This window comes from Chiloscyllium plagiosum, chromosome 35, assembly GCF_004010195.1.
Source record: "Chiloscyllium plagiosum isolate BGI_BamShark_2017 chromosome 35, ASM401019v2, whole genome shotgun sequence".
NCBI lineage: Eukaryota > Metazoa > Chordata > Chondrichthyes > Orectolobiformes > Hemiscylliidae > Chiloscyllium > Chiloscyllium plagiosum.
The window spans coordinates 28,591,500-28,617,274 of record NC_057744.1 but is presented as its reverse complement, the minus strand read 5'-3'; the positions used below and the strand labels follow the sequence as shown (position 1 = coordinate 28,617,274).

Genomic DNA, 25,775 nt, shown 5'->3' with positions numbered 1-25,775 from the left:
ATATGAGCCTTACAACCATGGTGTAAAATAGATGATATTGAATAGATGGTCTATTGTATATTTTGCTTAGTTTTCTTCTTTTTATTGGATAATTCATTATTGCACAATATTTACTCATTCAAAAGTAATGTTTAACATATTTTCATTAACTGAGGCTCAGAAAGCAGTTTTGGATATAAATTGGTGAAATAACTGCATAGGGGCCATATCCCGTCACCAAGTCACCCTTTATTTACATGTCTGTAATACAGTGACTGGCCAGCCAGCTCAGAGTCAGCCCATGAAGTCCAATCACTACAATAGGTTAATTTGTCAACTCATACTGAAATTGAGGCTGAAGGAGTTCCGAGATGTTATTCTATTATAAACACAGTTGGAATATGGAAGTGGAGATATCCTCAGAGATCGGGGGATGAAGAGTGAATAGTTGTTCATCAGATCGTGGCACCACACAAATATTATTTTCAGTAGCACAGAAACTCTTATGGTAGGACATGTAGGAATATAGAAAGGTCACGCATTGATACATAGACTTGTTACCTGGCTAAGACTTCATAAAGATGTAATGCAGAAATTACCAGACATGTCAGCTAGTGGAAAAACCTCAAAAAGTAATCAAAGTGAAACCAGCAGTACCCAACCTCACAGATACATTGGGTGGAACCTTATAGTGGCCTGATTGATGTGGGATATGTGAGAAATATGACAGAATCATGCAAAGTTTCCAAAGAGGCCTATCTTAACATTGGGAACAACTCTTATCATCTTTTAACTAATGGTTGAATGTTAAAAATGTACAGGACACTGCTTGTCCTAGTACACAATAATTTCTTTTAAAATGGCGCTGGTGCCAGGGAGGTCAGTCGATTCCAGGAATATCCCACAGCTGGTTTTTCTGGGATTGTGGTGAGGTGGGGCTAGAATCGAGTGAAGGAGTGCCAGGGTGGCAAGTAGGTGATTAGTCATTCAAGTTTGCTAAGGTATGGTAAAAAATCTCACAAGGTGTCACAGCAAGAAACCCTCCAAGAAACCCAACAAAATTGACACTTAGCCAAAGAAAAATCAGATTTAACCCATTGTATTTAATGAATTCTAGACAGCTTTGGTGCAGGACATCTAACCAACTAAAACCAGGGCTGTACCAGGTTTCCAATTTTGTCTCCAGTAAAACAAACATAACGACTACTGTTTTTGTGTATGAAGTGGCCTGAAGACTCAGCAAACTTTCACCTCTCAGACAGGAATTATTGCTATAGGTTTCACTAGTATACCAGGCTGCCTAACTGATCGCCAGCGGTGCTCTGGAGTGCTTCATCAGATATCAGATTCTCAAATCCATAAGGAAGAGTTTACTTATTTAAGTATTTCCGTTACTTGCTAAATGACTATTGAAGAATCATCACTGCAAAGTAATCTTGCTAATTCCTTGGTATGGATGAAACACCATGCTGTTTCCAGGTAGTTTATGCCTATAACATGCTATGGACACCTATATAGTCAATTCAATATTAGATTAGATTCCCTACAGTGTGGAAACAGGCCCTTCGGCCCAACAAATCCACACCGATCCTCCGAAGAGCAACCCACCCAGACTCATTCCCTACATTTACACCTGACACTAGGGGCAATTTAGCATGGCCAATTCACCTAACCTGTACATCTTTGAACTGTGGAAGGTAACTGGAGCACCCGGAGGAAACTCACGCAGACTCGGGGTGAATGTGCAAACTCCACACAGACTATTGCCTGAAGCTGGAATCGAACATGGGACTCTGGCGCTGTGAGGCAGCAGTGCTAACTACTAAACCACCATGAATTGGACTAAATTAATCTATTTGATATTATTCTCTTGAGATGATAATTTGTGTTTCTATCTCACTATCCACAAAGGTTTCTGGCCAACTAAATATGAGGCCATTATCAGGGTTTCGGATGTGCTGGTGTAGGACTGGGGTGAACAAAGTCAAAAATCGCATGACACCGTGTGAAGAAGGAGTGGGGCTCTATAAGATTGTGGTTTCAAATAAAGCTGTTGGGCTATAACCCGGTGTCGTATGATTTTTGACAGAGTTTTTGAGTCACAACTGACTTTGCAGCAGTAATAATTTTTGATCTCCACTCTAAAGAGTATAAAACCATCATGCTATAATCATATAATAGGAGCTGAAAATGTGTTGCTGGAAAAGCGCAGCGTTATAGAGTATTATAATCATATAATACTCTAATAATAGTTCATTTATTTTTTGCAGGACAAGCTAGAGGACACTGTGGGTTCTCGAAGTAAATGCATAAAAGTGCCAAAGGATTTGTCATTCATCTCGAAAGAGACTATTTCCATGATATTAGAGGTAAACTACCTGGACTCCAAAGCCAAAAAGGAATAACAATTGTAATAACAAAATACTTTTTCCTTCTAACAGTCACAAAACTAGCAGTGGATCTGACTTTTAACAATGGTCAAATATTAATTGGTTTGATGTTTGGGACCAGCATATTGTGGAGTAGCTCGAACATAAGCTACAAACCATCTTTACTGCATGTAATAAAATTTCTGTGACTTATTCCTCACCTCTTTCTATAACCTCAGTGGAAGGTCAGCAGAAACCATAAAGGAAGGAGTAATGCCAGCTGAAGTTCCACTGCAATTGTAATCGTGGTTTGCCTTATATTTATAACTACCCTTTACATTTCTCTATGTATTTTCCTGGTACTTATGTAAGAGAATATCTATCAGCTCAGAAGTTCAAGGGTGGCAGATGCAAAGGAGTACCATCAACTGCAAGTTCCCCACCAAGCCACACGCCATCCTGAATCAGAACTATATAGCTGTTCCTTCTCTGTTGAATAGATAAAATACCGGAAATCCCTTACTGACAGCACTGTAGGTATCTCTACAATTCATGAACTATTACGATTCATGAAGCAGCTCACCATCACCTTCTCAAGGCAACTTATGGGATTGGCAAAGGTAGCAAGAGATTTTAGGATAGGACAAACAAATAGAATTGAAGTACAGGCTAAAAATTAGATTAGATTAGATTCCCTACAGTGTGGAAACAGGCTCTTCGGCCCAACAAGTCCACACTGATCCTCCAAGGAGTAACCTACCCATACCCATTTTGAAGGGCTTTTGCCCGAAACGTCGATTTTCCTGCTCATCAGATGCTGCCTGACCTGCTGTGCTTTTCCAGCACCACTCTGATCTAAACGGTGGCCTCCAGCATTTGCAGTCCTCACTTTCACCCATACCCATTCACCTACCCTATATTTACCCCTAACTAATGCACCTAACATCATGAGAAATTTAGTATGGCCAATACACCTGACCTGCACATCTTTGGATTTTGACCTAGTGAAATGGTGGATCTGGCATGAGTGGTTCCTCCTGTTCCAATGTGCAAATAGACAAAGTGCTGTGGGTGAGATTTTGACTCAACAAGACCGAGACCAATTATAAACCTCTTTATAAAGAGCTGTTTTATGAATTTGTTCCCCATCCTCTGCCATAACCATTCCCCCCACTCCCCAAACCGGAGTTTATGTACTTAACTCTAAAAAGATCGTATTAACTAACACGTGTGAATGTCTCCTTATTTCGATGAGCATCGTTTAACTGTTCTGCTTGTAAAATAGCTTGTAAAATGGTTTAAAATGTTACTGACAGTAATATAGTAAAACCATCTGCTTTTTCATAGGACTCCTTTCTAAGGGGCTCAAAACATGCACCTCCCAGTGTAGATGATGTTACTGCTACCCTGTCAACTCAAGAGCCAGAAAAAGGTCCACAGGACACTTCATCCGTTGAGATCGTTGAGGCATCACCAGGAGAAGGTCAGAGTGAAATCATAGCTCCTCTCATGATTGAAGCAGCACCAGAAGAAGGTCAGGGTGAAGTTGCAACTCCTCTTATGATTGAAGCAGCACCAGAAGAACTTCTCAGGATGGAAGAAACCTCTCAAATAATTGACAGAGCACCAGAAGCAGCTCTGCCAATGGAAATACCACAAACAGGAGAACCAGAGGAGCAAGCTCATTCCTCAGAGGAACATCCTGTGGTGGTAAGTAAGATGGTAGCCATGATGTGGAGGTACCAGTGTTGGACAAGGTGGTGGACAAGGTCAGAGGTCACACGACATCAGGTTAAGTCCAACAGGTTTATTTGAAATCACATGCTTTCCGAGAACTGTTCCTTCATCATCTGGTGTCGCGTGACTTTTGGCCGCCGTAAGTAAGAGTTTAACCTTATTATTCAACAAAGACTTTTATTGTCTAAGTTTAAAGAGTTTTTTTTTATTTTGCTGTGTAGAATGAAGGAAATCCAGAGGAAGAGCATGCTGCTGTGCTCATCCAGTCAACATTCCGAGGTTACAGTACAAGGAAAAAATTGAAAGAAGATCAACCAGATCCGACTCAGTGAGTTCTGTAATGCAATGATTCAGCAGCCATAGGTGATAGGCCATTATTTTCTATGTTTCCAGTTGCTGCTTCTCCAAAGTACTTTTAATGCATGACTAGCTTTTTTTCCTTCAAACATTGGACTGGAGAACTATTAAAGAAAACTATGGTAAGAGACTGATAGAATCATTTTTGTTTTTAAAATAATTTGATTTTTCTAATGTACATCCATTTTAAGTGTAAAGCACAATAAAACAAAGAGTTCAGTACATTTCTTCAGTGAGTGTAGTCATAGTTTTCAGTTTGCATGGAATAAAGGCTTTGAAATTTTCCTGAATATAACACATATGAATAGAAATAGCAAAGTGATTGAATAAAATAGTCAGCTGTCTCACAAAATTAAGAATTTTCTTCATTGTTTCAATCATCTGCATGCTAGTGGAGCAATTTAGACTGTTGGGTTAAAGACAAGGTGTAATATTTTGCAATGTATAGTTATCTGCTCTTATATCTATTGGGAAATGCATGTATTTAAACTGTAACTTTCCAACCATCAGCTTTATTGGAAAGAAAAAAAATGAACTGTGGGTGCTTCTGAGGTAATGAAGGGGAAAGCATTGACAGTGGTGCCTTTTATCTCTTCATGTGCAACATGAATGTGTGTTCTAGAGAGCAGGGCTTTGGTAAGATGCATGGTAGAATAGGTTTTAAAGCACTTTTGACTGGGCTACATCATTCTAAATGCCTTCATGCCAGATTTCTCTGTGCATTAAGCCTGTAAAGTCAGTGTGCACGTGTGTGCGTGTGTGTGAGAAAGAGATTTGTGTGAGATTTGTAATGAGCAAGTGGACTTTATGCAACATTTTCAAATTGCAAATGGATAGTATCAGAAATAATTGTCAGTGACGTATCAATATTAATTAAGTCATTCTTTTTCAAGATAATTATATATCTGTTTGAAATAAACAGATTAATGCCTCGATTTTGTTTTACATGGCTTAGTACCTCTCTTACAGTGGCACAAAGAAACATTTGACAGGAATCTGTCAAAATATGAAAACAGTAATGTTTACAGTAAGAATTTCCGGGAAAATACACATTTTCTCAAAACCTTTTGTCTTGCATTCTTGAGGAAAATTTGTGATATGTGTCTTTTTTCAGAAATACTCAAGTTCTGTACTACCAAATGACCAATGGTTAATAGCAATAATTTCCACCCAATACTTTTTTTAAAATAGAAAGGTGCAGATATACAACACCATTGGAATCACCCACCAAGATTTTCTTAAATACCGTCATAGGAAATAAAACTCAATCTTGAGAACTAAACTGCTAACCTAGCTTCCTGAATATTTTAACAAACTCTTTTAAATTATTAAGAATCAACTTAAGGCACCAAAAATCTCTGTGTATTAAAGGAATTGTTGAGAATCATCATTCCAATATTTAAATTTCAGCAATACCGTTGGTTACAGATTAAAGGAAGTGAACTTTATTCAAGAAACATGAAAGGCTTCCTATTCATTGAAAGTTTGCCACTTTGCAGACTGACGCTAAATTAATAGTTGCTGAACACCAATGTGTGCAAACATTTTACTTTGCCAAACATAGAATGAGATTAATGCAATAAAGAGTGCTACAGTATATCCTCAAGCATGAGACCTTTGTTGGATCAGTTGATAGTCAGCATCAACAACACTACTGTGTTTTGAACATTGCCCATTCATGCACACAAATGTTAGTCTTTGTTGTAATTAAAAGTTGTGATGGTGCTACAGAGTTAGAAAAACAATAGATGTTCTGGGGTATTTATTTTCACTTTATGCAGAATATATGGTTACAACTCAAAAGTCTGAAAATAAACAGAGAATTTATCACATAACACTGTAGAATAAGAGTAACCATATCAAATTATTCACTACTACCTTTTCAGGAGCAATTAAGGATGGGCGATGCATGCTGTACAAGACAACCATGGCTGCATCTCATGAAATAACAAGAAAAAGTTATGCTTACTCCTTTGGAACTGTTATTGTGCGAAATGCTGGCAAATCAGTTACCTTTACTAGCATGAGAATGGGGAACAGGAAGGCTAATTTTAAGGGTTGGCTCTTTCCATACATCTTTTTTTCTTAAATTCACTCATGGGATGTGAGCATTGCTGGCTAGAGCCAGCATTTATTTCCCATCCCAAGTTGCCCTTGAGAAGGTGGTGGTAAGCTGCCTTCTTGAACTGCTGCAGACCCACAATACTACTAGGGAGAAACTTCCAGTATTTTAATCCAGCATTAGTGAAGGAATGGCCAGTGAGGATGGTGAGTGGCTTGGGGGGAAGTTTGCGGGTGATGCTGTTCCTATGCAAATGCAGCCCTTGTTTTTCTAAATGACAGTGGTTGTGAGTTTGGAAGATGCTGTCGAAGGATATTTGGTGGATTTCTGCCAAGCATCTTGTAGAGAGTACACACTGATGTCACTGAGCTTCAGTGGTGGAAGGAATGGATGTTTGTGGATGTGGTGCCAATCAAGTGGACTGCTTTGCCCTGAATGATTTCAAGCTTCTTGAGTGTTGTTGGAGCTGCACACATCCAGGCAAGTGGAGCGTATTCCATTACATTCCTGAATTGTGCCTTGTTGATGATGGACAGGATTTGGGAGTCAGGAGGTGAGTTACTCACTGCAGCATTCCTAGCCTGTAAACTGATCTTGTACCCAATGATAGTCCAGTTGAGTTTCTGGTCAGAGGTGCCCTCCAAGTGGGAAATTCATGAACACCATTGAATGTCAAGAAACCATGGTTAGTTTGTCTCTTATTGGAGATGGTCATTACCTTATATTTGTATGGTATGAATTTTACTTGCCACTTTTCAGCCTAAGCTTGGATATTGTCCACAGATTTTGTTGCATTCGATCATGGACTACTTGAATGTCTGAGGAGTCATGAATGGTACTAAACATTGTGCAATCATCTTTGAAAGTCTTCACTTCTGACCTTATGATGGAGGGAATGTCATTGACGAAACTGCTGAAAATGGCAGTGCTGAGGATACTATCCCAAAGAGCTCCTGCAGAGATGTCCTGGAGCTGAGATGACTGACCTCCAACAACCACAATCATCTTCCTGTGTGGCATGTATGACTCCATCCAATGGAGAGTTTTCCCCCTCATTCCCTTTGATGCCAATTTGCTAGGGCTCCTTGGAACCACACTCAGTCAAGTCTGGCCTTGATGTCAAGGGCTGTGACTTTCACCTCATGTCTGAAAGTTAGCTCTTTTGTCCATGTTTAAACTAAGGCTGTAATGAGGCCAGGAACTGAGTGGCCCAGGCGGAACCCAAACTGGGCATCAGTGAGCAGGTTATTGCTGAGCAGGTGTAGATTGGAAGTACTGTGGTGACCCAGTCCATCACTTCACTTATGATTGAGAGTAGACTAGTGAGGTGATAATTGGCTGAGCTGTTTTTGTCCTGCCTTTTGTGTACAGAACATACCGAAGCAATTTTCAACATTGTCGGGTAGGTGCCAGTGTTGCAACTGTACTGGAACAGGTTGAATAGGAGAGAGGCAAGTTCTAGAGCACAGGTCTTCAATACTATTGCCGGAATGTTGTCAGAGCTCATAGCCTTTGTAATATCCAGTGCCTCCAACTCTTTCGTGATGTCATGTGGACTGAGTCGAAATGGCTGAAGATTGGTATTTGTGAGGCTTTTCCCACTGCAGGGGTCTGAGATAGAACATAGAACATAGAAGAATACAGCGCAGTACAGGCCCTTCGGCCCTTGATGTTGCGCCGATCCAAGCCCACCTAACCTACACTAGCCCACTATCCTCCATATGCCTATCCAATGCCCGCTTAAATGCCCATAATGAGGGAGAGTCCACCACTGCTACTGGCAGGGCATTCCATGAACTCACGACTCGCTGAGTAAAGAACCTACCCCTAACATCTGTCCTATACCTACCCCCCCTTAATTTAAAGCTATGCCCCCTTGTAATAGCTGACTCCATACGTGGAAAAAGATTCTCACTGTCGACCCTATCTAAACCCCTAATCATCTTGTATGATCATTAATATTTGGCTGAGGCTTGCTGTAAATGCTTTAGCCTTAACTTTTGCACCAGTGTGTTGAGCCTTCCCATCATTGAAGATAGGGATATTGGTGGAGTTCCTCCTCCAGTGGATTGTTTAATTGTCCACCATCATTTACAACTGGATGTGCAAGACTGCAGAGCTTAGCTCTGATCTGTTGTTTCTGTGATTGCTTAGCTCTGTCTGTGATTTGCTGCTTATGCTGTTGGCCACACAAGTAGTCCTGTTTGGTAGCTTCACCAGGTTGACATCTCATTTTGAAATATGCCTGGTGCAGCTCTTCAGTAAACCAGCGCTGATCCCCTGGCTTTACAGTAATAACTGAGTGGGGGATATGGTGGGGCATGAGGTTGCACAGAGTACTGGAGTACAATTCTGTTGTTGTTTATGGCCCACAGCACCATGAATGCTCAGCCTTGAATTACTAGATCTGTTCATGATTTGGAGATGCCGGTGTTGGACTGGGGTGTACAAAGTTAAAAATCACACAACACCAGGTTATAGTCCAACAGGTTTAATTGGAAGCACACTAGCTTTGGGAGTGACGCTCCTTCATCAGGTGATAGTGGAGGGCTAGGATTGAGCCCTCCACTATCACCTGATGAAGGAGCATCGCTCCGAAAGCTAGTGTGCTTCCAACTAAACCTGTTGGACTATAACCTGGTGTTGTGTGATTTTTAACTAGATCTGTTCAAAGTGTGTTCCATTTAGCATGCTGATAATGCTGTAGAACATGATTGAGGGTATTCTCAATGAAAAGGCAAATGTGAAGACTGATGCATCTGCAGCTGGCAGATTGGTAAGAATGGGGTTGAGTTGATTCCCTCACTATCTGCTGCAGACCCAGTCCAGGAGCTCTGCCCATTAAGACCTGACTAGTTGATCAGTTGTACTGCTACTGAGCCACTCTCGGTTGTGGACTTCGAAGTCTCCACCAGGGTGCATTTTGCACTTTTCTATCCTCAGTGCTTCTTCAAAGTGTTGTTCAACATGGAGGAATACTGATTCATCAGCCGAGAGAGGATGGTACATGGTAATCAGCAGGATCAGCAGGAGGTTTCCTTGCCCATATTTATTCATATTCATGGGATCCGGAGATAATGTTGAGGACTTCCAGGGCAATACCCTTCAGACTGTATGTGAATGTGCCGTCATCTCTGTGGGGTCCGTCTTGCTGGTGGGACAGGATATCCAGGATGATAATAGTGATGTCCAGGACATTGACCGAGAGGTATGTTTATGTGAGGCTGTTGATTGATTAGGCTGAGAGACAGACTTTCCAATTTTGGCACTCCTACAGATGTTGGTAAGGAGGACTATGCAGGGTTGACAGCACTGTTTCTGATGTTGTTGTTTCTATTGTCGAGGTCATCCATCTGGCCTCATTTCTTTTTTAGAGTCATAGAGTCATTGAGATGTACAGCACAGAAACAGACCCTTTGGTCCAACTCGTCCATGCCGACCAGATATCCCAACCCAATCTAGTCCCACCTGCCAGCACTCAGCCCATATCCCTCCAAACCCTTCCTATTCATATACCCATCCAGATGCCTTTTTAATGTTGCAATTGTACCAGCCTCCACCACTTCCTCGGGCAGCTCATTCCATACACGTACCACCCTCTGCGTGAAAAAAGTTGCCCCTTAGGTACCTTTTATATCTTTCCCCTCTACCCTAAACCTATGCCCTGTAACTCTGGGCTCCCCCACCCCAGCAAAAAGATTTTGTCTATTTATCCTATCCATGCCCCTCACGATTTTATAAACTTCTATAAAGTCACCCCTCAGCCTCCTACACTCCGGGGAACACAGCCCCTGCCTATTCAACCTCTCCCGATAGCTCAAATCCTCCAACCCTTATAAATCTTTTCTGAATGCTTTTCAAGTTTCACAACATCCTTCCAATAGGAAGGAGACCAGAATTGCACGCGATATTCCGAAAGTTGCCAAACCAATGTCCTGTACAGCCGCAACATGACTCCTGTACTCAATACTCTGACCAATAAAGGAAAGCATACCAAACACCCACCACTGATGTCAGGCTCACCGGTCTATAGTCCCCTGGCTTGTCCTCACCACCTTTCTTAAATAGTGGCACCACATTAGCCAACCTCCAGTCTTCTGGCACCTCTCCTGTGACCGTTGTTGATACAAATAGCTCAGCAAGTGGGCCAGCAATCACTCCCCTAGCTTCCCACAGAGGTCTGGGGTACACCTGTTCAGATCCTGGGGATTTATCCATTTTTATGATGGAAAACATCTGAAAACATTCTGCCAAAGCTGTATTGTACATTGATTATGTCACTGGACTATAAACACGCAGAACATGAATTTAAATTGTGCCTTGACAATCTGAGAATTTGAATGGAGTGGCTTGGAATAGAAGCTAGATAACTGTCACTTATGAGACAAAATAAAATTAACACTAGAAGGGTAGAAGTCTGGGTGCCCTGAGAAAAGGCATAGAGAACAGCATGTACTGGAAAAGAAAGCAAGCCTTAAAGAAGTAATTTACTCAAAACATTAACCCCGAATCTCTCTTTACAGACACTGCCAAATCTAAGTTTCTCCAGCATTTTCTTTTTATATTTCAAATTTACAATACCTGCAAGCTGTTCTAGAAGTAATGGACAAAAGGCATCCGGATAATCAGAATAATAGTTTACCTCTTCAATGACTGGACAGTTGACCACCTCAAATGAGGTATGCACTGCCTGAGAGAGGATTGGAAACAGGTTCAATGGTGACTTTAAAAATGGACATGGACAGGCGTTTGAGGTTGTTTGAAGAGAGAGCAAGGACTTGACACAATAGCACTCTAAACCAGAACTCCCCAATTTGGGCAGCAACAGCTACGAGGAGCTCTATGTCCGCTTCCCCCACTCTGAAATTCCCTCTACACCCCCCCTGCCCCACTCCCCACTCTCAGTGCTCGCTGAGGAGTCACGGCAATTTTTGAGCCTCAAAATGGGGTCAGGGCGTGAGTAAGAAGTTGTAAAAACATTGTGCTAAATTCCTGTGAAGCAGCTTTCCTCGACAAGACTGAAAGGATTTGCACAAGATTGTGTGTGTGTGTGTGTGTGTGTGTGTGTGTGGTTTGGAGGCGGGGTGGGGGGAGGTGGGGAATGGCTGCAGGCCTGGGAGGCCCAGGAAGGGAGGAGGGGGAAGAGGGGTATCTCACATAGGAGCCCAGCCTGACAGCTCCCTGTCTCAACCCGCCATTCCCCGGTAAGCTATCCTAACACAGTAAGATTGAAGAATGCCCGCTCAATGGCGAGAAGGAAAGTCCATTCTCCCCACGCCCCAATTACAGTCAGGGTCAGTAGACCCGAGCTCACAGGCTGCGCCACTACTCTTGAGCATAACTGAGCAGTTTGCTAGGCTGTTTCAGTGGACAGTTGACTGTCAACCACATTGCTGTGGGTCTGGAGTCACATGTGAGGATGGCAGATTTCCTTCCCTGAAAGACTATAGTGAGCCAAATGGATTTTCCTGACAATATAGATTTTTAATTCCAGAATGTTTTGTTATTGAATTCAGGTTTCACTATCTGCCATGGCAAGATTTTGAACTGGTTCCCCAGAACATTAGGAGAGGGTAAGGACTGCAAATGCTGAAGATCAGAGTCAAAAAGTGTTGTGCTCATAAAGCATAGCTGATCAGGCAATCTTCGAGGAGCAGGAGAGTCGATGTTTTGAACATAAGCTGTTCATCAGGAATGTTGAGGGGTGGAGGGCCCAAAGAGGCTGAGAGATAAGTGGGAGGGGTTTGGGGCTGGGGGAAGGTAGCTAGGAATGTGATTGGTTGACAGAGGTTGGGGGTGATGGTGATAGTTCAGAGCGGAGGGTGGAGCAGATAGGTGGGAAGGAAGATGGGCAGGTAGGACAGTTCAAAAGAGCAATGCAAAGTTGGAAGATTAGATCTGGGACAAGTTGGGGGTAGGGGAGATGAGGAAACTGGTGAAATCAACATTGATTCAATGTGGTTGGAGGATCCAAAGCAGAAGATGAGGTGTTCTTCCTCTAGTCGACGGGTGGTTAGGGTTTGGCGATGGAGGAGGTGCAGGATGTCCTTGGTGGAGTGGGAGGGGGAGTTGAAGTGGTTGGCCACAGGGCAGTGGGATTGTTTAGGGCGTGTGTTCCAGACATGTTTTCTGAAACGTTCCGCATGTTGGCATCCTGTCTCCCCAATATAGAGAAGACAATATCAAGAGCAACAGACACAATAGATGAGGTGCTCCTGCACATCCAAACACATGCACCAAACAACCCCTTTGTCCTTTGCTGACCACTTCAACTCCCTCTCCCATTCCATTAAGGACATGCATGTCCTGGGTGTCTTCCACCGTCAGATCCACCCGACGACTAGAGGAAGAACACCTCATCTTCCGTGTTGAGACCCTCCAAACACACAGAATCAATGTTGATTTCAGCTATTTTCTCATTTCCTCTCCCCCCCAACTAATCCCAGATCCTACCCTTTAACTGACACTGCCCTTTTGACCTGTCTTACCCGTCCATCTTCCTTTCCACCTATCCGCTCCACCCTCCGCTCCGGTCTATCACCATCACCAGCACCTCCATTTACCTATCGAATTCGTAGCTATTTTCCCCCCAGCCCCACCCCATCCCATTTATCTCTCAGCCCCCTTGCCCCACCCCCACCTCACCATTCCTGATGAAGAGCTAATACCGAAATGGGGACTCTCCTGCTCCTCAGATGCTGCCTGGGCAATTGTCCTTTTCCAGCGACACACGTTTTGACTCTCCAGAGCATAAGCTGAATTTCTAGACTGACAGTCAAGCGATAATACCACATGGTCATTGCCTCCTCTACCGATCCTCCATTCCGTAATGCAGCACAAGTTTTTAAAAATGTAACTTATACTTAATTATTATGTGTTACTGCTGTCACCAGTTTGAGTTTTTTCCATAGTTTTTTTTCTAAACTGCCTTCCTTCAAGTGAGAAAATAAGGGTTCCAGCTGGAAGGTTTAATTTCAAAAGCTGATTTTGGAATAAATAATGCTAAGTTAACTCCTTCTATCCAACTTGACTGCACAGTAGAAACATAGGTTGCATGACTGAAAACCACCTCTGAATGCATGTGGATTTAAATAGCTGTGCCTGGGAAATTCAGCACACGAAATCCTTATGATGAGAGATGTCATTTTTGCCAAATAAATCCTTATGATGAGAGATGTCATTTTTGCCAAATAAAGTACTGCTAGCATTTGTATAACTTGGTAATTCCAGTATCGCATGATGTAAGGCAGCATAGAATCTCTTCCATTCTATTTCAGCAATTTTTCTTAACCCTTATTTTAAAAGAGCATTCTGTATTGTAGTCATTTATTTCCCAGCTTTGCATTATTTCTGAAAGATTATTTTAACAGCAATGAATAATTGACAGTTTTATACTGTGAAACCTAGCCTTCAAAAATATACACAACCTCTTTTCATTGAAGATTGATCCTGCATTTAGTCCAGCAATTGGCAGATAACCAGTAACACAAAATCATCTTGAAGTTGAGTTTTACATTAGTTGTAGCATTTGTATACTTTACTCAACAAGATGCACTAAAAAAAATTTGAAAATCTTCAGTTTATTTGAAAATGTGTGTAAATTTATGTGTCATTATTGATGCTACAAAATATACCTGGAGTGGAACAAACTCTGTGTATCACCAAAAAATCTTGGTAATGAGAAGTTGACATAAGAATTATAGTGGAGAAGATCAGTCAGAAATTCTGATTGCAATTAACCAGGTTCTGTTTAAGGAAGCAAGAACTTTCCCTTGTGTTGTGCTTCACATTGAATCCATACAGTGTGCATGCAGGCCACTCAACCCACTGCGTCCACACCAATCCTCCAGGAGCATCCAATCCAGACCTACCCCCGACCTTACAATCGTACATTTCCCATGGCTAATCCATCTAACCTACCCATCCCTCGCGACTATGGGCAGTTTAGCATGGTTAATTCACTGAACATGCACATCTTTGGACTGTGGGAGGAATCTGAGAGTGGAATCAAATCCATGTCCTTGCTCTGTGATGCAGTAATGCTAACCACTGAGCCACCATACCACTCCAAGATGAATATTTTGTGCTTATTGTATATATGAATTTTGATTATGATGATCTTGTTTTAAAAGGTTGAATTCATGTTCAACCCATAAATGGACAGTGAAATTACAGCAACAACAGATAAGTGTTCATAGCAATTGACTACGTATGTTTTTTTTTGTGACAGTACTAAGTAGGAATAACTTTTGCTATTCTACATTATATATTAATTCTTAACTCATTTATTAAGATCATCAGGCCTCTCATGCAATACTGATCAATGAACCAAAGTTTGGATAGCTGTGATAGTTGCTAAAGTTGACCTGCACTGAACTTGGCTTGTCCCCTGCATGTTATTGTTGAAATGCTCCTTCTGGGGGGATGGTCTAAATAGGCAAATCCAGGTGTTGTACTATTCAGCTGAAAGTTGTAACTTCCTAAGATCAGTTGGAAGTTATTTGTAGCTGTTCCTAAATATTTGACTCTAGATAGAAGAAGCCAGCACAAAACAATCATCCTTTTTTTCTCTTTGTTATTTTCAAGATTCCTGTAATGAAGTGCAATGGACTCATACTCAGAGCAACAATTTGCAAAGACATCTGCATAAAACAGTGTTTCAACTGATTTTTGTCACTTGCCATCAATTGTAATCCTAATTGGATGACAGGTTTCACTGCCATTTCAGTTCATTCATTCCTGTTTCACCTCTTTCCTCTTTCCCTAATCATCCAGATCTAAATTACTGTCAACAATTTCAAAAGCCATCCTTATTATCTTTGACAAAAGCAGGAATTTAGCAAATACTTGAAGGAAACTGCTATCCTTTTGAGATTCCTAATCAAACATAGGATGTTAGAAACTGTAGCATAGCAAAAGAAGAAGCTTTTGTTCTGAAATTTTAGGTTATATGCTGTGTAAATGAAGAAAAACAACTCTCCTTTTGTTGGTGGACTGACTGCCATTACGCTGATCTTTTATTGTTGGCAGCTTAGCGGCTTCCATGTGTATCCACCTGAATAGATCTATATTGGCATTATCTCACAGCTAGCGTGTTATCTGCAAGATGTACAGTGGGAAAATAGGTCATGAGGAGGAAATAAAGGTTTGAATCTTAGTTTTTTTAGCCAAGTGTAAAGTATGTTGAGATTCTTAGAGGGAGTCTTGCTTTAAGGCTCAGAGTGATTTCTTGCAGTATTATACCATACTCACCTCTTTAACTACTTACCCTGCTCTGACGGCATCTCTCATATTTGGCTCTTTTCTTATCATTGTTCCTAGAACAATGTGCGAGTCAGCAGGTTTTTGTTGAAAGACGAACATCCCTTGCACCTACGGCCACTTTGAAAGATAGTTGTGTACCTAGACTCACATTGGCAATCTGGCATTGCCCCTTACTGGTAGAGTAATTGCATAGCAACCATGTTTTTCATGATGCATAGAAGACATGATTGACAGTTCCCTAGAACATACAACCCTATATTCTCACCCTAGTCAGCATTTAATCACTATGTTAAGCACTGTGACTGCTCCTCGGTACATTCGGTTTAACACCCTCTCTGAGTCCTGATACTCTTTCCACAGTACCCAGTGGTCACCACATCTTGCCACTATACAGTACAGGAAAATTACATATAGGCAAATAGTTGGACAAACCGAAACATGAGCTTTTATTGACAGCCAGCGAAAGGGAACGTGAAGGAAATGAATATTGACTGCCATTCATATAAACATTGCAAACTGAATATTGGCATCTTGACTTCGATAGTCCATGATGCTCTTCTGCACTGAACTTGTTTCATGCGGAACTGGTGTCAGTCAGGCCCTGTCTGCCTTGCAGTGCCTACTGCAGCTAAGCTCTATCATTCACAAGAAGAATTTCCTCCAGCTCAATGGCCTCAGCCTTCTCCTCTGAATACTGCTCCTGTTCTTCTGGCTCCACAGCATCTATCACATTGCGTTGATGCCTGCTCCAATTGTATAGAACACAGATGGTGCAACAGACTCTGTCTGGGATATGCGTGAGGGTCCCAGCCACACTGCTCCAAGCTGTGAACCAGATCTTTAGTAGCACTATTGTCTGTATTACCACACTCTGTAGCATGTGCACCAACTTGGTGAAGAAACCATACCAGCTAAATGATCAACACTTTACCTCCAAAAGGGAGTACCTGCTGTACCCTAATCCCTTCTCATCCAAGACCCACCTCAAGCATTCCACATTCCATTTCTTCCATTAGAGTCTATCATCATACTTTCATGAATTATAATGTAGCAATGTTCCCCTGGTCCCACAACATCTTTTAAAGTTCTACAAATGACGGGGCACTTTTGCCCAACATTCTTCTCTTTTTAAGTTAATAGAGACCCATTAGATTATAATTTTCCTTCAGATGTCCTCGGACAGATCTGCTGATGTTAAATGTCCCATGCTGACAATTGACTGTGGCTAAGTCCCTGGACTATGTGCATCTATGCCCCTACTGGATGGTACTGGGTATCCCTAACTAACAGCACCTCACCCCCCCCCCCCAACTTGACTGGAGTGTGAACTATTCCCCACTTAATTTCTGACAGAGCCATTTGTTTAAATATACTCACAGTGCATTTTCCACAGGGCAGCTGGCACATTCTATAGGTGTTAAACTGACATCTAGCTTTGCCATTGAGCAAGATGTGCCAATGTGCCCCACCCACCCTTGAATAGATACCTGCTGCCACGCAACCTGTCTGTGTGTCTATGCAAAAAAAAACATCAGTATGGTACTACTGATGGCCTTTGGCAGTCTAACTGGCAAGGAATGGCAGGCAAGTCAAGGCAAGGCATAGATACTATGACCATGCAAATAGATACCAACTAAGCTAGCACTAAAAGAGCGAGAAAACAGTCCTATGAAAAGGTCTGTACCACTCTGTGAGGTGTGCACAAAATGTCTCTGTTGCACCATTTCAATAGTCCTGGTTGGTGTGCACTACAATACAAGTCTGTGCTACCAGAGCAGCGGCCTACATTCATATTAGAGAGATGCCATGATAACCATGAGGGGTTGACAAATGTCAGATGCAAGTGTCTGTGTGTGTGGTCTGCACATGGCTTGTGCCCATGGATCTGAGATGCTGTTGGTCCACAGCAACATACAGATCCTTTGAAGAAAATAGTGAGCTGATGTTGCGAAGTCCCTGCTCTGATTTCCATGTTGAGATTTCTTGGCATCTAACTTGCTTGGCATGTTTGGTAAAGTAGGAAGCTGAATATTATTCAGGTGAGTTGTGCCATTAATAAGATGATTAACAAGCTATAACCCCCGTAATTAGTACTCAGCATTGTTTAGTAAAATGCCCACCTTGCCATTCATCAAATGCATAAAAGGTGCAATGAAATGCTCCAGATGTCAAGGTAGACCTCGCCAGATATTGTCTGATTTTGTCACAATCTCACCAAAGCTTATTTTGCTGTAAGATTCTGCCTAAAAAGTTCACAAAAGGTTTGAGGTTGGTCAAATGATTGTGTAAATGAAAGGCAGGTGGAATTTTTGCCAGAAAATGTGAAATCATCCACCTTGGCAGGAAGAATGGAAAAGCAGTATGCTGTTTAAATGGAGGAAAATTGCAAAATCTGGTGGTTCAGAGGAGTTTTCTTTATTTAGTCACAGGATGGGGTGTCAATGGCTAGGCAGCATCCCTAATTGTCCAGAAGGCAGTTAATGGTCAATCACATTGCTGTGGGTCTGGAGTCATGTGTAGGCCAGACCAGTTAAGACTGGCTGCTTCCTTCTCTGATAGTTTTTTCCAACATTTAGCAATTGATTCATGGTCATCATGAGACTCTTAATTCCAGATTTTTATTGAATTCAACTTCCAGCATCTGCCATGGTGGGATTCAACCCCAAGTCCCCAGAAAATTACCTGGGTCTCTGGATTAACAGTCCAGCGAAAATACCATGAGACCATTGCTTCTCCCCAAATTGAATCACAAAAATTTAGCGAACAGTTATGGCGAGTGATTTGGAAAAGGAATGGAAAATAAAAATCAACAAGTTTTGCTGCAGTTGTATAGAACTTAAGTGAGTCCACTTCTGGAGTAGTGTGTACAGTTTTATTCTCCTTACTTGAGAAAGGATATGGAGATGGAAAAGTGGAGACAGGCTACAATCAGGTCAGCCATGATCTTATCAAAAAGTGCAACAGCTCAATTGACTGAATTGCTTGCACTTGCTCCTAATTCAATGTCCTTATGTATGAAAGCATTTTGTTTTTGTGCACCAGCCAGTAGCATTGAAATGTGCAACAGCGATATTTTGTGCATATCACATGGAGTGGACCAGGCCATATCACAGGGCTGCTCACTTGCTCCCTTAGTGCTAGCTCATTTGATATCTACTTATATGCTCATGGTATCCATACCTTACCTTGACATAAATGTCATTAATTCTTTCACCTATTTCATGAGGGCTTAAGAACCATCTTCACTGAACAAGGAATGTTCCAGATTATTTCAGTGTAACTGTTGCCGAATTAGTCATTGGTGACTAATGGAGCAGCCAAACTATTCAGTTCAAATGCAAATGTTTTGTCATAGAGTTCATGGAAGTTTGCTCACAGAGAAAAAAAAATCCATCAAGTCTTTGCTAGTCAAAAAACAAACACCTAACTATTCCAATCTCATTTTCCAGCACATGGCCCAGAGTCTTGTTTGTCTTGCCATTGCATCTAAATACTTCTTCAATGTTATGAGGGTTTCTGCCTCTACAACCCTTACAGATAGTGAGTTCCAGATTCACACTAACGTCTGGGTGAAAAATAATTTGCTCACATCTCTTCTAAGCCTTCTGTCATTTACCTTAAATGAATGCGGTCAGTCATTGATCCCTCCACTAAGGGGAAAAGCTTCTTTCCGTTTACCCTGTCTATGCCCCTCATAATTTTATAGATATCAGTCATGTCCCTCCTCAGTCTCCTATACTCCAAAGTAAATAATCCCAGTATATCCAATCTGACTTCATAATTAAAACTCTTCAGCCCAGGCAACATCCTGGTAATCCAACTCTTCCCTCTCTCTGATGTAGTCACAGTCCTCCTATAATATAGATTCCAAACTGTAATACTGCAGCCATGGCCGAGTGAACATTTTGTGTAGTTGCAGCATCTTCTCACTGTATTTAAACTTTATGCCTCAATAATAAATGCAGGTATCCCAAAAGTTTTCTTAACCACTTTGTCTATCTGTCCCACTACCTTAAGGGACTGCACACAAGGTGCCTCTGATCATTGATGCTACCTAGGTTCTACCATTCATCGTGTATTACCTTGCCTCGTTTGTTCTGCCCAAGTACATCACTTCACACCTATCCGGATTGAATTCCATTTGCTATGTTGCCCAGTTCATCTAGCCTACCCATCTGTTTACTACTGTTTTCTAAGGTTATTGTCACTATTTACTATCCCACCAACTTTCATATCATCTGTGAACTTACTGATCAACTCTCTGACATTGAAGTCCAAATCATTTATATATACCACAAACGCTGAAAATGTGTTGCTGGAAAAGCGCAGCAGGTCAGGCAGCATCCAAGGAACAGGAGTTTCGGGCATAAGCCCTTCTTCAGGAATTCGATTCTCCTGTTCCTTGGATGCTGCCTGACCTGCTGCGCTTTTCCAGCAACACATTTTCAGCTCTGATCTCCAGCATCTGCAGTCCTCACTTTCTCCTCGAAGATATACCACAAACGGCAAAGCACCAACACTGATTCCTGTGGAATCCTACTGAACATAGGCTTCCAGTCACGAACACCCCATCTGTTTCCTTTTACTTAACTCATTCTATATCAAATTTGCCAAATTTTCTTTGATCCCAAGGGCTCTTACTTTAGCTACCAGTCTTCCACGAGGAACTTTATCAAGAGCCTTGCTGATATCCAAATAGACTACTTCAAATGCATTGAAAACAAAAAATGCTGGAAATAACAGAGGGTCAGGCTGCATCCATTTAGAGTGAACAAACTAACGTTTTGAGTTCAGATGATTCTTCATCAGAGCTGAAGTGAAGTCTGGAGGGGGCAGAATTCATGCAATAGTGGTAGGGTGGAGTGCTGGGGGGAGAAAGGGTGTTGATGTCGCAGATTTAATGATTGGAGTATGAGAATAGCATAATAATGGAATGTCTAACTGCCAAACTGGAAAGAATAGGCAGGAGGCTGGAAGAATACAGCAAGCCAGGCAGCATCAGGAGGTGGAGAAGTCGATGTTTCGGGTGTAACCCTTCTTCACGACTGGGGGTGGGTGTGGCGGAGCTGCAGATAAAGAGGAAAGCGGCAAGAGGGTGGTGAGGTAGGGATAGGTGAAGACAGGTTGAGGGTATGACCTGGTTGGTCAATGGGAAGAATGAATCCGGTTGATGGCAGGGAGCAGTGACAGGGAGGGGGATGGGCTGGGAAGGGAGTCAGGGGAATGGGGAGGGAAGTTATTTAAACTTGGAGAACTCAATGTTGAGTCCTCTGGGCTGTCGGGTGCCCAGGTGGAAGATAAGGTGTTGTTCCTCCATTAGGTGCTATGGTTTGTTTTGGCAACGGAGGAGGCCAAGGCTGGTCATGTCGGAAAAGAAGTGGATGGGGAATTGAAGTGGACGGTAACTGGGCGGTCTGGTTGGCCCTTGCGGACCCGGCTGTGATGCTTAGTGAGCCATTCCCTAAGTTTACGTTCGGTCTCCCTGATGTAGAGAAGACCACATCGGGGAGTACCTGATGCAGTAAACTGTGGGAGTCAGGGCAGGATCATCATATAAATGTAAATGGCCCCATAACGGTAGACAGGAGATTATCAACTCTACTAGAAGTGTAGTGTTGTTAGAGTATTTAGTACTGCAAAGGGTTGATACATGATTTTACAGTTCAGATTGGAAGAGAGGCTCAATCCATGGCTCCAGACAGTCCTTCTCAGTGAGACAGAGGTTCACCTGCCTCTCTTCCAATGTTTGCTGCATCAGGCGCTCCCGATGTACTATTCTCTACATCAGGGAGACCGATGTCTGCAGCTTCGTCCGCAGGGGCCAACCAGACCTCCCAGTCATCACCCATCTTAATACCCCTTCCCACTCCTTTTCTTTCACGATCAGCCTTGGCCTCCTCCATTGCCAAAACAAACCACAGAGCCTATTGGAGGAACAACACCTTATCTTCTGCCTGGGCCCCCTATTGCCCAGAAGACTCAACATTAAGTTCTCCAGTTTCAAATAACCTCCCTCCCCATCATCTGACTCCCTTCCCAGCCCCTCCCCCTCCCTGTCACCAACTGGATTCATTCCTTGCATAGACCAACCAGGTCGTACCCTTGACCTGTCTTCACCTGTCCCCTCTTAAACACTCTGCCCCCCGCTTTCCCCTTTATCTGCAGCTCCCCCCACACCCACCCCCCAGTCCTGAAGAAGGGTTACACCCAAAACGTTGACTTCTCCACCTCCTGAATCTGCCTGACTTGCTGTGTTCTCCCAGCCTCCTGCCTGTCTACTTTGGATTCCGGCACCTGCAGTTTTATTGTCTCTGAACTGGAAAGAATAGACAGTCCCACTGGATTGGAGGGACAGGATAAAGGACATTGTGACAGAGAATGTAATAAGTAAAGCTAAAAGAAAAGGAAGGAATGGGAATGGGTTCATGATCTGAAGGTGTTGAACTCAATATTCGGTCCAGAAGGTTGTAAAGTACCTAGTCTGAAGATGAGATGTTGTTCCTTCACTTTATGTTGCGTATCGCTAGAGCAGTGCAGCATGCTGTGGACAGACAGGTGGGCATGCGAACAGGATGCTGAGTTAAAATGACCAACTACAGGAAGGTTGGGATCATGCTTGTGCATAGATTGGAGGTGTTCTGCAAAGTGATCACCCAGTCTGCATTTGTTTTGCAAATGTAGAGTACATTGGGTACTGCGAATGCAACAGACCAGATTGGAGGAGCTCCAGGTAAAATGCTGCTTCATCTAGAAAGACTGTTTCGGCCCTTGGATGGAGAGCAGGTAGAAGGTGGACATTCGCCAAGGAGGACACGTTTCAGCATCTGCAGTAATTTGCTCCTAATTCAAATGCATTGCCACACCCACACTCTCTTTGAAAAATTTAATCAGGTTGATCAGACATAATTTCCCCTTAAATATTCTTTATTGATTCCTATCTCTCCAAATGCAAATTAAATCTGTCCCTCAGAATTGGTTATAATAGTTTCCTTATCAGTTAGGTTACACCAACTGACCGGTAGTTTCCTGGTTTGTTTCTTGCTCCCTTCTTTGAATAATGGTACCATATTGGCTGTCCTTAGGTTTGCTGGCATTTGTGGCCAGGGAGGAATGGAAACTTCTTGTCAATGCCCCTCCCTCACTCAAAAACCTGGCATACATTTCATCTGACCCTAGATCATTATATACTTTTAAACCTACCAGATCACTCAGGGCCCCTCTATATCTATGCTAACATCTTTAAATATTTCACAGACTCTTCTACTTGATGCCTATGCACATGTCTGCAATTTGTTTCAATATATTTTTGACTCGCATAGCTTTTTTAAAATTTGATACAGCAATTCATAATTACTGGGCCTAAGGCATTATCTATATTTATGAGCCTGTTTCTTTCAATGTATGGCATCTTCCTTTAAAAATACATAAGCCAGAAGGTGTTGAGAAACAGAAAGGAGTTGACACCTGAAGATACTTAGTCTAGCAGTCACAAGCTACTTGAATGTATAAATTGTATTCCAGGCAGAATTCACCTTTTTAGTAAAAACAATTACTTGCTTTATTCAGTCTTAAGTAAATTTGGCAGCCACACAAATGGAGTGTTTTTCTCTATTTGAAATAAAATAATGAGGCTTCTGTGATTTTATCTGTGTTACTTTGACATTGATGGTAACCCATTTAAGATGCAGTAAATGGGTTACTGTTGCTCTTTCTCTTTGTGAGCTGTGAATTTTTATGGAATCTAAGCAAGTGAGAGCACTCAATGTGCTATGAAGCTCACCTGCAAGTTAGTGTGAAACATGGTAGCCAAAAATAGGACAGAAGCAAGCAAAGAAACATCCAAAATATACTGTTTCCTCTTGGCTTTTGTCCCAGAACTTTAACAATCATTGGTGTCTTAGCTGTTTACCTTTTACCTCACAGAGTTAGGATACAGTTTTTCAAAATGGGAATTCAGTAAGAGCGAAAATTCAGGGCAGAAGAGTCAGGGGTTCTTAGTTGATTAATTATTATAATACATTGGTTAAATAAATTGTAAAGTGCTATAAATGAATGAAGCCTACAGACAGCAGTAAAGGAAGGGAGTGGGATGTGATATTTTTTGTAAGATATGATTTTTATACAAGATATATTGATCTGGCAAACACATCTGTGGGAAATGTCAGCAAGTCATTGGAACTCTGACCTTGACAGATTGAGGAGACAGTTCTTGAAATGGCAGACTCAGCGATGGGAAGCAGGTAGCAAGCAGCAAAGTGGTAAGATGGCCTAGCTATCTGGGCTGGAATAGAGAAAGACAGAAAGGAATAGTAGAACAGGAACACAAGAGCATCTTGTGCTTTTGAACAAAGTTGAAACTTGAGCTGCTTGTTGAGTAGTAAATAAGGAATCTGGGCAGGATTATCATATAAACATTAATGGCCCCATAACTCAAGACAGGAGATAATCAACTCTTCTAGAAATGTTGTGGTGCTGGAGTATTTAGTACTGCAAAGGGTTGATACATGATTTTACAGTTCAGATTGTCCATGTTAAATAATGTGTTGTTAAGGAGCTGAGTTGTGTGACACATTTTGTAAGTGAGGAAATAAAGCTTGAGAAGAGCATCCTGACAATATATTCCATATTTAATCCATGATGTTGGTGTAGCAGGCTGGAATGCCTGCAATGTGAATTTAGGACATTATGAAATAGTTTACAAACAGAACTTCACAACTGACAGTCTTGAAATTATCTTTCTACTCCATGTCCTAGAATATGGAAGGGAAAGAGGATTAAAGGAGATTTATGGCTTGTTTTCAGTGACTATCCAATTTAGGTATTTTAGTGTGGATGAAGATGATTGAAAAATGTGTTACACAGATAGACAATGCGTATGTATTATACAAATTTTGTACAGAGTGTAGAATTTGAAATCTGCAACATGTGAAATGTATAAGAACAAAACTCTTACTGCCCTGGAGATTTGAACTGTGTACTTACTAACAGTATCAGACAAGAGGTGAAAAGGGATGGAAAGCCTAATGTGTACAGAGCTCCCTCCTCAAGTAGTATGTTAGTAAGAGAAAATGAGGTCTGCAGATGCTGGAGATCAGAGAAGGGCTAATGCCCGAAACGTCGATTCTCCTGTTCCCTAGATGCTGCCTGACCTGCTGCGCTTCTCCAGCAACACATTTCCATCTCTAGTATGTTAGTAAGCCTATTAGGTAGGATATCGAGTCATCAGTATTTAATTAGATCAGACAGATGAGTTGAACATAGTGAATAGCTTGCAAGTTGAGGCCACAGTACTAAAGTTTATCGAGAAGAGTAAAAATCCTTATATAAACTGAACATCAGACTGGATCACAGAAATTTTAGAAACCTAAGGAGTAAGGTAACAGCAGTGAGATTTAAGGAGAAATTGTGGTACAGGACTGAGGCCAGCAATATGAAATTTTGAAGGTAGAGAATGCAACGCTACAGAATAAATTCATTTTCTGAAAAAGAAGATGATTATATGAGTATTTTTAGGATGCCAAGCATAAATTAAGGTTGGGGAACACTACGTGAATGATAAAGATGATAAAACTAAGACAGAATTGGAGAAATTAAGAAATAAAGTTAAGATGATAATTAAATCTAAAATGAAAAGGAAAAGAATGTTAAAAAGCAACATTTCCTAAGTATATTACTGGGTGGGTAGCTTGAAGGCTGTGACGTTCAGTGTTGGCCTACTAGGGAAATAGGCATTAAAATGATTAATCTATTTTGAAAAAGTTTAATGCTTGGTTTAAGCTGGTAACATAGGGGACAGATGTGGGTTGAATGCAGGATATTATTCCCAAAATTACCCCTTGCTGCACATTTTTTACATTCATAATATAGTTTCAATAGCAAAACTTGTGATCCTTGCTCTGTTCCCTAATTGTGAAACCCCACCTTGTACAATCATGTTGAGAGATTTGCGCAACCTCACCTGTGTTACCTCATATCCATTGATTACATCAAATGATCGCAATGCTGTT

At 41.7% G+C, this 25,775-nt stretch overlaps 1 protein-coding gene across 1 annotated transcript in view; it reads left to right on the top strand.

Moving 5' to 3' along the window:
• Positions 1–25,775, top strand: part of spa17 (sperm autoantigenic protein 17) — a 70,761-nt gene that overhangs the window by 23,682 nt on the left and 21,304 nt on the right. The window contains exons 4-6 of the mRNA XM_043676832.1: positions 2,250–2,348; positions 3,696–4,058; positions 4,307–4,413. Coding sequence (XP_043532767.1) covers positions 2,250–2,348; positions 3,696–4,058; positions 4,307–4,413 — 569 coding nt within the window. The remainder of the gene's footprint in view (positions 1–2,249; positions 2,349–3,695; positions 4,059–4,306; positions 4,414–25,775) is intronic.